Source organism: Cupressus sempervirens, chromosome 8 (assembly GCF_028749045.1).
Source record: "Cupressus sempervirens isolate cs-2001-9-10 chromosome 8, ASM2874904v1, whole genome shotgun sequence".
Lineage (NCBI taxonomy): Eukaryota > Viridiplantae > Streptophyta > Pinopsida > Cupressales > Cupressaceae > Cupressus > Cupressus sempervirens.
In genome coordinates this window covers 837,571,278-837,585,466 of record NC_143125.1, presented here as the reverse complement: position 1 = coordinate 837,585,466, position 14,189 = coordinate 837,571,278, and the positions used below count along the sequence as shown (strand labels likewise).

Sequence of the window (14,189 nt, the reverse complement as noted above, 5' to 3'; positions counted from 1 at the left end):
CATGGCCACAAGTTGACCTATTACAAATTAGATCCTTACATTAAATGTAAAGCTAACCCACACTTTAACTCACAACAAATATTAAATACAAATCACAAAATTAATGCACAAGGTTGGCTCAAATCGGAACTAGATACACACAACTCAGTCAAAGAAGGACCAAAAAAAATACTAGCACTCGGTGACATTTGGTACATACATGAGCTTGGCACCAAAAAATACTTCACATCAACACAAACTTGGAAATCTCAAAGTACTTAACATCAACCATGCTCAACATCAACCGCAAACTCAGCATCAACTAAAAACTCGGCACACACAGAGAACTCAGCATAAATTGTGAACATGGTAGCAACTACAAACTTAGCATTAACTAAAACTTGACAATAACTTGGTAGAAACTAGGAACTCAAAAAAGACTAAGAGCTTGCCAAAAACTAACTACAAACTTGGAAGCAACTATGAACTCCACAAAGAAAAAGATCTTGATAGATACAAAAAACATGTAGGATTAAAATGCAACCCAATATGCTCCTAAATCATGTAAGTATCACAACCTAAGTTGAATCCAACTTAGATTAAAAAATCCATGTAGCATCATCATCTACTCTATATTTCCACTTCACCAAATACTCTTAGTAATCTTTTCCTCTTTTTCTTTTACTAATTCTCTGATCCAATACCTGTTCAACCTCTTCAATATTCTTTTTAGAATAATAATTTGATACAAAAACTTGATCATCTGACTCATGGTACTTATACAATTTAGAAATATTTGTTAGGATTAAACCATGGACATAAATAAAAATTACATGCAAATCTAAACAATATCAGAAAATAATAGATCACACAAAAAAGAACATAAGACACCAAGCTTTAACATAGTTCACCCAATCCCTGGGCTATGTCCACCAAACAACAAGTCCAATATTATTACTATCTAGTGATTACAACTTGATTACAATTTGTAATCCTTTACAACTCAATACCACCACAAGAACCAATTTTTGTAGCACCACAATAAAATAATCCCTAACCCTAAGCCCTCTTAGGGTTATAAATAATAATTACATGTTGGTCCAAAAATTTGGATAAAATAGGGCCATAATTATTTATGAAGTATGTACAGTACTTTCCTAATCAGTCACCACAAACTAACAATATTGAATATAAGAGATATATCTATTGATCTCAGATTGGTTTTGACAAGTGAGTATCTATACACTTAAGTCATTTACCTAGTTTATAATAAACAAGTAGTTTGTGCTGAGCACAACATGTATAAGTTAGAGCATGCCAAGTCAATAGTGAGTGGTGAGTCACTCATGTGCTAAGTGTAATGTCCCCTTTCTAGCATTCATAGCATGATGTTGTCATTAGCTTATTTCCCCACAGTCTCATAGGCTAACTAGGACATTAAAGGGGATTAGAGGCCATTTGGCCTAGACAGTTTCAGTTGCAGGTCTTTCTGAGGGGTTCTGGGGCAACTTTGGGAATACTTACTATTTATAGTAAGTTATCTTGGACATGGCCGAACATTCAGTCACAGTGGTATGCTGATGGTAATTATTTAAAATTGATAGGAAAACTTATTTATCATTGATAAGATTTGTTATGCATTGATAAAGCCATTTTATAAAGTTAAATTTAAATATTTAACTTTATTAATGCATAGACTATAGTTTGTGGGAAATATTTAAATTAAAAAAGTTCCCTTTATTTTTATAACACATTGGAGTCATAAGGTACATAAAGGGAGTTATGTTTTATCCCACATTGAGAAAACGAAGGATTGAGCTCTTGTGAGAACACTATAAAAGAAATGGAAGAGCTTTTTTTTGTATGCTTGGATGAAGATTAATGTTATGTTGCTGGATATCTGATTATCGAGCTTGGAGGACAGAATCCCTCTTTGCTAGCATTCTCTTCACTGTTGGAAGACATAGTCAGGAGGATCAAGGGTGTTTTCACTTCAGGAAACACACTAGGTTTCATTTGGGGCATTCGCATAAAGAAATTTACAAGGGTTTGAGGTGCAGATCTGAAGTTAGTTATTGCTATAGTGCCACATGAACAGTATTTTGCTACAGCCGACATGAACAGTATTTTGCTACAGTATGGCGTGAACAGTGTTGGTATCAAGTTTACTTATTTTTTGGGTTGATTAGAAGTTTGGAAGGCTGCCGACTACATCTGCAAAATACTAAGGCAACTAATTCCAGGTTTCTTCTGTCAAATTTTGATACTTTGCATAATAATTATTGAATACAAGTCTAAATAGTTGTTGCAGGCTTTAAGGCAGCTGTAAGTGCACATCTACATTTAAAAATCACCCTTTATCAGCAGATTGAAAGAGTTTCCAGATTTTTCATATATTGTTGAATGTGTGCCAAGTGTTTGTGAAAATGTTATGATGTGTATTATGCATTTTAATGTCACTTCATAGTTGTTCGTAAATCTACTCATTGGAAAGTAATTTATTGAGGAAATCAGCTTTATGAGTTTGCATACAAAGTGTTTGACAATATTCCTTAAGTTAAATTTCTACAAGTCAAAGTTCAAATCAGGGGAGGATATTACAGTGGTATTAGAGCTATAAGTCCTGCCATCCTGTGGAGGTCTCATAGGAAATTTGGAACTAGCAGATAGAGGGGAAAGTGTTTGATGAAATGTCAAAACACTAAAATCAGAGCATTTATGTTTGAGCATGCGACAGGGGCCTTATAATTTTTGCAATACCAGAGCAAGACAAAGTAGGAGTTCAGATCTACAAAGAAAACAGTCTAGTTCATCCGTATAGGGGGGTATAGAATCTAGTCATACAGACACAACGGAGGTATTCTTTGATCAAGACAGCAATATGGGTGACCAAGATAACAGGAATACAAGATTAGGTGGAGGCGGGAATGCCGATCCACAGCCTGGAGAGGAAAGATTCTTATAGTTATTAGAGACCTTGGTACAGGGTCAACAAGTAGCAGAACAAAGGGCATAGGAACAGAATCAGAGATTGGATCTTATGATGCAGATGATGGCTCGTCAAATGGGGTTGAATGCTAACATGGGTGGAGGAAATAATCAGAATGGAAATGATCAAGATGGGACACATAATGGAGATGAACAAGTTGGAAACAATTTCGGTCATGCACCCCAGCGAGCTAGGATAGTGAGTTCAAGGCCCATGATTCCTACATTTCCTCCTAGAGCTCCAGGGCAGCTCATACCAGAGCCGCAAATTACTGATATAAAGGACCAACTGAGGAGAGATTGGGAAGCCGGAGGGCCAAATTTTACTGCTGCAATTACCTTTAGGGAGTATATGGATGTGCGGATGAAACATATGCCACGTGGACATGATAGGAACCAGAGCTATGAGCTACGGAAGAAAGTAGGGAGACTTGAGTTACCATATTATGATGGCTTAGGAAAGTCTACAGCAAGAGCTTGGGTTCAAAAGCTTGACACATACTTTCAATTGAACCCTATGCCCGAGGAAGAAGCTATTAAGTATGCAGCAATTCATCTGGATGGGTTAGCACACGAGTGGTGGCATCATGGTATGGTCACTATGGGACATGCACACATTACCTCATATGTGGAGTTTAAAGAGAGGCTGATTGAATGTTTTGATAGGAAGGATCCAGAACTCCATTTCAAGGAGTTAGCTCAACTTAAACAATGGGATCATTGGAAACATACATTTCAGAGTTTTAGAAACTTGCAGTGTTAGTAATAGATGTATCTGAACAGAGGATACTAGTTCTATTTATGGATGGGTTAGCTGATCTGTTGAGAGGGTGGATTAAAGCTCTCAACCCTCCCACTTTGCAGGAAGCCATTAAGAAAGCTCGTGACATGGATTCATCTTCATCTTCAAAAAATAAATTCTAGGCAAAGAGTTTCCCTTCAAGGAAAGATAAGGACAGGAAACCTTTTCATAAAGAGGTTCAGCCAGCTAAGGAGGAAAGTAAGAGGTTGGACAATGAGACACTTAATGATCTTAGGAAGAAGAAGCTTTGTTTTCATTGTAGGGAGCCTTGGGATTTGTCACATAAGTGTCCATTGAAAGCAAAAGCTAAGCAGATGGAGTACTTTTCAGCCGAAGAGTCAGTAGATGGAGATTCAGAGTAGTCATCTGAATCAGATGGAGATGATGATAGTTCTTCACAGGAGGAAGCACGCGGTGATAGCATGATATCTTAGTTGTCAAGTATACAGGAGGCCGTCACTTTTAGAGTTAGGGGAACCTTGGATGGACAGAGAGTTGTGGCACTCATTGATACAGGGGTGACACATAACTTCATTGATGAGAAGTTTGTGACACGCAGAGGGGTACATACATAGGAGCATAGGGGATTTAAGGTGATGGTTGCCGATGGCTTCAAAATTGAATGTACCAAGAAAATCTCCAACTTGCAGCTTCATTTGGGAGATTATGACATGACAGGAGATTTCTTTGTGGTCAACATTGGTGATCAGGATATGGTGCTTGGGATGAACTGGATGAAGTCTCTGGTAGAGTTTACATTTAACCTTGAGAAAATGGAAATGAGATTTGAGGAAAATGGTAAGAAGATAGTGCTCAGAGGTTTGTCAGATGGGAGACTTTGAGTGGTGTCACTCAAGCGGATGCAGAGTTTCTTTAGACATGATCAGGTGCAGTGGGCAGCAGAGTTTAGAGTAATGCCTGAGATGACAAAGCAGCATAAACAAGAGTATCCACCTAATGTACAAAAAATAATAACAAAACATACTAAGGTGTTTGGTGAGATACCTCTAGGGAGACCCCTGGATATGCAAATCGAGCATGTTATTGAATTAGAGGAAGGGGCTAAGCCAGTTATCATCACACCTTACCACCATCCAAAGAGATGTAAGGATGAGATAGAAAAGGAAATTAAGGAGTTGATTGACATGGGGCACATATAGCCAAGCAAAAGTCCTTTCGCTTCTTCAGTAGTATTGGTGAAGAAGAAGGATGGTACAATGAGGATGTGCATTGATTATAAGGAGCTAAACAAGAAGACAATCAAGAATTGATACCCTATCTCGCGCATCGATGAGCTTATTGATGAATTTCATGGTGCATGCTACTTCTCCAAGATTGATTTGAGATCCGGCTACCATCAGATACGGGTTAGAGAGGTGGATGTGGAGAAGATAGCTTTTCAATGCCACTATGGACATTTTGAGTTCTTAGTCATGCCCTTTGGGTTGACAAATGCCCCTGCCACTTTCTAGTCCTGTATGAATAGAGTGTTCAGAGATCAGTTGAGGAAGTTTGTGTTGATATTTTTTGATGATATACTGATATACAGCCATACTTGGGAGGAACATTTGAAGCATATTGATACAGTGCTCAGTATTCTAGAGAGGGAGTCATTATATGCCAAGATGAGTAAATGTGAGTTTGGGATGATAGAGTTTCTCTATCTAGGGCATATTATTAGTGCAGGAAGTGTTCGGGTTGACCCAGACAAGATCAGGGCCATTCTGGATTGGCCACCACCGAGGAACACTTCACAACTCAAGGGATTTCTCGGGCTTTGTGGGTTCTACTACAGATTTGTGAAGGGATTTTCATAGATAGCAGCACCACTTACAGATTTGACACGGAAAGATAGTTTCAAGTGGTCAGAGAGGGCTCAGGATTGTTTTGACAGGTTTAAGGAGCTGATGAGTACATGTCCTATTTTAGCCATTCCAGATTTCACTAGGCCCTTTGAGCTATAGTGTGATGCCTCAGGAGAGGGCATAGGAGATGTTCTCATGCAAGAAAAACATCCCATTGCATATGAGAGTAGAAAATTATGAGGTGTGGAGAGAACCTACAACATCTATGACAAAGAGATGCTAGCAATCATGCACGCGCTAGCTAAGTTCAGGCAGTACTTAGTGGGAAGTCGGTTCACAGTAAAAACAGATCATAATAGCTTGAAACATTTCCTTGGATAGAAGGACCTTAATGACAGGCAATAGAAATGGGTAAGTAAATTACAGGCCTATGATTTTGACATAGCCTATGTCAAAGGGAAGAAAAATATTGTTGCAGATGCTTTATCTAGAAGGCCTCATTTGCTTGTTGTTGTGATAGTCATGGATGATTGGAGAGAGATGATCTTGGCAGAGTATGCTAAGGATAGTTGGGCATCTAGCATTATTGAGGGAGATATTCAAGATAGTCAATACACTATCGTAAATGATCTGATCATCTACAAGGAAAGGATTTATTTAGTATCCGGGTCTGCTATGAAGTAGAAGATTTTGAGGGCATTTCATGATTCACCAATGGCAGGACATCCTGGATTCTTTAAGACATATCGACAGGTGAGAGAGCATTTCACTTGGAAAGGACTCAAATCAGAGTTGCTTCAGTTTGTGAGGGAATGCCCTGTGTGTCAGCAAAAAAAATAGGAACATTCTTTTTTGGGTGGTTTACTACAGCCCCTACCCATACTAGAGAAGAAGTGGGATAGCATTTCCATGGATTTTATCATAGGCCTCCCCAAGGCACAGGGTCAGGATTGTATCTTTGTTGTGGTAGACAGATTGACGAAATTTGCACATTTCTTTACAATTTCATCTACATATTTAGCAGCACAAATAGCAGAACTATTTTTTCGAGAGGTATTCAGACTACATGGGATACCATGGAGCATAGTCAATGACAAAGATAGCAAATTTATGAGCCACTTTTGGCAAGAGTTGTTCAGGTTATGTGGAACAGAGCTCACTCTGAGTACCAGCTACCACCCCCAAATTGATGGGCAGACAGAGATAGTGAACAAATGGGTTGAGGGGTACCTTCAAAACTACATTGTAGGAGAGCAAAAGGCTTGGGTGAAGTGGCTACATCTAGGGGAGTACTGCTATAATACCTCTTTCCATATGTCTATTCAAATGTCCCCTTTTATGGCACTGTATGGGTATGATGCTCCTAATTTTTTGGATTTGTTATTTGGGGACAGCAAGGTGCCTAAGGCCAAGGATACTTTGCAGGAGTCCCAGGACATTATGCGATCCTTGAAGGAAAATTTTCAAAAAGCACAAAATCAGCAGAAGCAATATGCTGATCAGCACAAGGTTGAGAGGTCTTTTGAGGTGGGAGATATGGTGTACCTCATGTTACAGTTGTATAGACAGTCCTCTCTCAAGAAGAGTGGAGCAGAGAAATTGAAACCACGCTACTATGGACCGTTCAAAGTAAATAGGAGAGTGGGCAAAGTAGCTTATGAGTTGGAGTTGCTTGCAGACAGTAAAGTGCATAATGTGTTCCACGTGTCACACCTTAAGAAGGCATTAGGTCACAATGTGGTGCCTTCAGTAGTATTGCCACCTCTTGATGATGAGGGAAAGCTTATCTTGGTTCTTGAGGCCATACTTGACTCCAGAGAGAGGGTGCTTCATAGGAGGACTATCAAGGAGTATCTAGTGAAGTGGAGGAACCTACCTGTTGAGGATGCTACTTGGGAAAATGAGCAGATATTGTAGCATCCAGAGCTGAAATTGCTTGAGGACAAGCAATTTTGGGAAGAGCGAACTGTAATGTCCCCTTTCTAGCATTCATAGCATGATGTTGTCATTAGCCTATTTCCCCATAGTCTCATAGGCTAACTAGGACATTAAAGGGGCTTAGAGGCCATTTGGCCTAGACAGTTTCAGTTGCAGGTCTTTTTGAGGGGTTCTGGGGCAACTTTGGGCATACTTACTATTTATAGTAAGTCATCTTGGACATGGCCGGACATTCAGTCACAGTAGTATGTCGATGGTAATTGTTTAAAATCAACAGGAAAACTTATTTATCATTGATAAGATTTGTTATGCATTGATAAAACCATTTTATAAAGTTAAATTTAAATATTTAACTTTATTAATGCATAGACTATAGTTTGTGGGAAATATTTAAATTAAAAAAGTTCTCTTTATTTTTATAACACATTGGAGACATAAGGTACATAAAGGGAGTTATGTTTTATCCCACATTGAGAAAATGAAGGATTGAGCTCTTGTGAGAACACTATAAAAGAAATGGAAGAGCTTTTTTTTTGTATGCTTGGATGAAGATTAATGTTATGTTGCTGGATATCTGATTATCGAGCTTGGAGGACGGAATCCCTCTTTGCTAGCATTCTCTTTGCTGTTGGAAGACACAGTCAGGAGGATCAAGGGTGTTTTCACTTCATGAAATACAGTGGGTTTCATTTGGGGCGTTCGCATAAAGAAATTTACAAGGGTTTGAGGTGCAGATCTAAAGTTAGTTATTGCTATAGTGCCACATGAACAGTATTTTGCTATAGCTGGCATGAATAGTATTTTGCTACAGTACGGCATGAACAGTGTTGGTATCACGTTTACTTGTTTTTCTGGCTGATTAGAAGTTTGGAAGGCTGCCGACTACATCTGCAAAATACTACGGCAACTAATTCCAGGTTTCTTCTGTCAAATTTTGATACTTTGCATAATAATTATTGAATACAAGTCTGAATAGTTTTTGCAGCCTTTAAGGCAGTTGTAAGTGCAGATCTACATTTAAAAATCACCCTTTATCAACAGATTGAAAGAGTTTCCAGATTTTTCATATATTGTTGAATGTGTGCCAAGTGTTTGTGAAAATGTTATGATGTGTATTATGCATTTTAATGTCACTTCATAGTTGTTCATAAATCTACTCATTGGAAAGCAATTTATTGAGGAAATCAGCTTTATGAGTTTGCATACAAAGTGTTTGACAATATTCCTTAAGTTAAATTTCTACAAGTCAAAGTTCAAATCAGGGGAGGATATTACACTAAGTCACTCAAGTGCTAAGTAGACAGTATATGCCGAGTGATTTAAGAGTCGAGCAAGAAGTGCATGTTGAGTCATTCAAATGTCAAGTCTCATTATTGACATTAGTATATGCTAAGCATCAGAGACTTTAGATGTCGAGTAACATAGTTTTTCCATAGTTGTTTGTATTGGCTCAAACTAATATGTAAATCATTTTGGAGCTGACTTACAGATTGAATTACGATACTTTGGTGATAAGGATGAATCTTAAGTTGGGGTCCCTATGAATTACATGCATCTAGTCACATAAAGGGAAGCTTTAAGTAGAAAAATGGATGAATCATAGTCGTTGATTGATACCTAACCCTAAGTCACCTAGGTCTTCTTAAGGAGGAAAATGATAAATTTTCTATGAGCATGAAATGGAATGAATGAATGATCAAGGAGAGTTTTGCATGCCAAACTAGGACATTCATGCTAGCTGAGGTATTATGGTCTATAATTGCATTGCAAAATCAGTTAAAGGAGAATAGAAGAAGGAGATAGTGAACAATAGAGAGACATTTGACCAAGAAGGATCAAGAATACATTAGTTTACAGGTGATCTATCATCAAGAAACAAAGTGCTGACCATAGAATCAATGTTGAGACATTCTAGCAAGTGAATTAGTTAAATATCTTAATAGAGTAGTCCTAATAGGCTATATTGAAATCCTCTAACAAGGTGCTTACTTTATTGTGAGTCAAAATCCTTTAATAGAGGACACTTTAAATAGGGTGTTGAAACCCTTTAACAGGGTAAGACTTAACATTCTATGTAAGCCATTAACATGGCATACATTTCATAGGGTAGATCATGTATCATGGTCAAACATTGTAACGTTCATTGGATACACTTTATTATCATAGTAGTGAAGATTTCTGGGTGTCATCCCTACCCCAGCTTTACCTTCTCATTGGAGGGTTTTTGGGTATTCATATTTGGTACCATATATGTGTGAATGCTTACTTTTTTACATCCTTTAGATGTACATTCTTTTACATGGTATTTTAATGTACTTATTGAATATATGAGATGGATGTGTAGTGAATGTTTTATGGGTCAAATTTTAAAGCACTAATTCAAACCACCCACATCCCCCCCCCCCCCCCCCCCCCCCCCCCAAAGAAGTTTACCTTTCCTATTGTAATTCCAACAATTGGTATCAAAGCCTTGTTCTTTGAAAGTGAAGCTTTGTAACTTTGAGGAAATATCTTGGAAATGGAAGTAAGATCATTGAGAATGAGAAGATTGAAATACATCTCATTCTACATTAGTTGAATGAAGCAAGAGAAGATTTAAAGAAATATTTAAAGAGAAGGAGGAAATTTATATTGAGGAGACTAACACATAACACGAGGAGATAAACACTACTAAGGTATTTGCAAATGGAGAGTCAAATGAATTTGATGCAACAATTGTAGATCTAATGGAAAAGAATAGAGCCCAAGTTGAAGAAATCAAAAATCTCAAGTTAGAGCAAAAATCACAAGCCATACTACTATGTGAGGTGATTGAATAGATAAAGAAAGCTATTGGAGACAATGCCATAATTGAAGATGACAAAATATTTTTGACCAATATACTAGAAGAGAAATCATCAAAAGTAACTAGGATTTCTAACATGCAATTGGAAACTTTGGGTCAAATGATGACTGCCAATGACGAATTGAATGCCAAACACATTAAGATAACAACATTAAAGTTGCAGAATGAGCAATTAAAAAATGAACTAAAAAGGGAAAAGGAATTTTTAAAAATTTTAATAAACCAAGTGAAGCCATCAAATACTTTGAGCAATTAATGAGATCCCCTAAATTCAAAAATGGTACATCTAGATTAGGATACACAAGTATTGAAGAAGGAGAGTCATTCAAAGGTGATGAAGAAAGTAGTAACAAAGGTAAGAATTCCAAACCTACTTTTCATAGTTGTGGTAAGAAAGGACATACTACTAATGTATGTAGGAGTAAGACTGGAAATTAGAATGTTAAGTAAAAGAGTATGGGCCACTGTCGTAACTGCAACAAACAAGGTCATCAAGCACATGATTGTAGAACTAAGACCATGCATGCTCAAATATTTGAAGGATATTGTTATAAATGTTAAATGTATGGACATAGAGCTTTTGAGTGTAGATCAAAACACATGAGGTCATGAAAAAAGAAAACAAAGGTAAAGAACAATGGAAAATTTTATAATTGGGATTATAATACAAGGTATAGTTTTCACTACTATCAAGAGTGTTGGTAAACAGATTGTTATTTCCCAATTTAACTCTGAAATGCCCAAATATGAAAGAATAACTGGATACAAATAGTTGGATAATCTATCATCAGGCTGATAGATTTCCTTTGAATTGAAAGGTAGAGCTCCCTTATCAAATGATATTCAATGAATTTGTTTGTTCCTAAAATAATTTGATATGTTCTTAACTTGATAATAGAAGAGGGAAAACCAAGCTAGCCTCTGACTGGACTAACTCAAGCAGTGAATTCAACCCTAAACCTAGCCAACTCCAAGAACCCACACTTCATATGACTTCCCAACATTGGTAATGCAGAAATGAATACTATGAATGTAAGTGCAATGAAACTAAAATGAAAAGATGATTAAACATCCTAATCTTTACAACAAGAATAGTTGAAACTACTATGATCTAAAACCCATTCACCATTTGACTCAAGATGTAAGAAAGTTTTCAAAACTAAATACAACTATGCTCTAATTGATTATAATAAAAAAAGTAATAACCAAATTCTATGATTCAGAATAAAACCTCCTTTTGTATTGAACACCACAAATAAGAATACTTAGACTTTATTTTCTCACAATCCCCTTGCCAAATCATTTACAGAAATTAGAATATGAATCCCCTAAATACATTAAATGAAATGAATAAAATAAACTACTATCTCCCCTCTAATCCAACAATACCTACTCTTGCAGAAAAGAGGAAACATTTTCAATGTCATTGAATTATATATTTAACACCTTCTCTCTTCCTGGTGGTGACTTTTTAGCTACCAAAATAACTCTCTCTTTGAAGGAATTGATTAGTTGCTTTCATCTAATCCCTATTCTAGCCGATGGTTTTCAACTTTTAAATACAATGTCTTTGTAATCTTTTCAAATTCAAATCTTTACATTAATTACACTTTGATCAATATCATCACACCATGGATTAATCTTTGGTATTTTGTATTTATAAACAAGTGTGTATTTACAGTTGTCCCAATGCTACCAAATGTCCCTCTCAAGAATCGATGGATTAACTAGATGTTTTCTACCATGAAGTTGTGTAACATATTGATGAGGTTGAAAAAAAGGCATTACATGTGTAAGACGGTTACATCCCATTATGAGGCTCCATGATGTATTCATATCTCTCCATCAAGTTTGAAGATCACAATGACATCGATCATGAGGCATACTTAAGAAACCTCATGCTCTTATACCAACAAAGTCCTAATTTCTTTTCACTACTTAGATATCTTTAATCTTTGTCAAAGACATACTAAGACAATGCTCATCTAGATTGAGCATTTCATCAAATATTTTGTGAGGCTTGGGTCAAGATAATTCCCATTGTTTCTTTATTTCTTGATGACTTCACACACACACCCCTAAACACATAATAATGGTGTTTCACATTACAGTGATTGGGCTACATATACATATCCTTTGTTTGGAGCTTCAAAGGTAAAACCAGATGCTGATGGTCATATGATATGTTCATCATATGTGGTGGAATTTTGAGAGCTGAATTCATTCCACTCATATCTTCATCACCAAACCTCATTTCATTTTTGGGATCTTCTTTTACATCAGGCTATTGTGAAGCTCGAGCTCAGGCATTGGATATACACAGATGAATATATGAATACAAACATTGAAACCAAAATTTTAAGTCATCCACAACTTGCCAAATCTATGTTAGATTTCAATGGATGAGGTGGGGGGGCCTCACAATATTTTTTTAAAGATCTAATTATTGTCATTGCATGCATAGAGAAATCTTATCTGTGGGATGATGCACTCAAATCTTGCCAACTTTGATGCAACTTTCAACCTATATGAATCAATGTAGTGAGAAAAAAGAGAATCCACAGGTTTGTAGGTGTGATGGGAGTGTGATTAAGGATTCCATCAATGGTAATTACAAAGCAATATGGAGCAGATGCATAAGTATTTTTCATTTGACTCATTTGGTGAGTTGAGTTTATGTGGGATTAGATAGCTTTCATTGTAATTGCCCTACCTCCATTGACAAAGAATTGATAATTTTCATCATCAGTGTCATATTCTTACTTGGTACAATACATTACCATCTAAAAGTGGTTCATGAATAAGGGAATTCTTGTCCAAAAAAGAACACTTGTATGTTACATTCTTGTTCTTCCACTCAGCTCCACAAACATAACTAAATTCAAAGCCACACTGACAAGTCACATGATTGCAACCTTTAGCTAATTCAATCATGTGTTTACATTTTATACACCATTTCCACCTATTGTCTATTGCAAGAAAATGCAACTTAGCATCTACACCATGTAATTGTTGGGTACATTTTTTATAGCCTTGACATGACATATTTTGTGCCTAGGAACCTGATACTCTACATAGAAAAATTGGTGACATTTTAGACATTTGGTGCGCATTAATGGATCTGAAGATGAGCAAGCTTTTGGAAAACTATTTATGGCTGTTTTAGTCATCAACGTTGAACAATCTAAATATGGACAATATATTTTGTCTGATTCTAGAATAGCTACCTCCTCCAATTGCTTTGCTAAAAGCTCAGTCCTCTTAACTAATAAGAATTTATTACAACCATCCATAGTCAGCCTAGTATGACAACATTCATGGGGCCACTCTGGTATATAACCATGTTGCAATTTAACCTCTACATGTTGAAACATATAAGAAATGCATTATTCATGGTGATAAGTCATCACTTCATACATATTACCCAGCTCAACTAGAAGTACGCCTACAAAGAGTATGGACATATTCCTAAGATTTGTATAACAACACACTTTACGAGTGACTACAAAAGGTGGTTGAGTTTGACCACATGTTTTAGCTATTTGAAGATTGGTCACATTAGTTGATATTGTCCAAAAAGGTCAAAGACACCAAGTTGTGAGTTCAATAAAGACAAAGGCAAGGAAAATATTGAAAATGTTAGAAATAAAATGAATAAGACATGGAAGAAAAAGGAGGATTGCAACATATCAAGTGGAGAAGGGATCACTTCACCCAATGGGTTAGGTGATCACACCTCATCAAACTAAGAAATTACAAGGTATGTGGGACTGATATTCAAAAGTAATATCATACATTAGTTCCAAAGAATTTAGTTTTGAAAAGATAACAT

The 14,189-nt window shown here is 36.6% G+C and overlaps 1 protein-coding gene across 1 annotated transcript; it reads right to left on the bottom strand.

Moving 5' to 3' along the window:
* Positions 1-13,108: 13,108 nt before the first annotated feature.
* LOC149545019 (uncharacterized) lies at positions 13,109-13,731 on the bottom strand. Its single transcript, XM_089796034.1, has 2 exons — positions 13,644-13,731; positions 13,109-13,353 (listed from the first exon to the last, which is right to left on the bottom strand). Exons 1-2 carry the CDS (start codon positions 13,729-13,731, stop codon positions 13,109-13,111), a joined length of 333 nt encoding a protein of 110 aa, XP_089652160.1.
* Between the last annotated feature and the right edge of the window lie 458 nt (positions 13,732-14,189).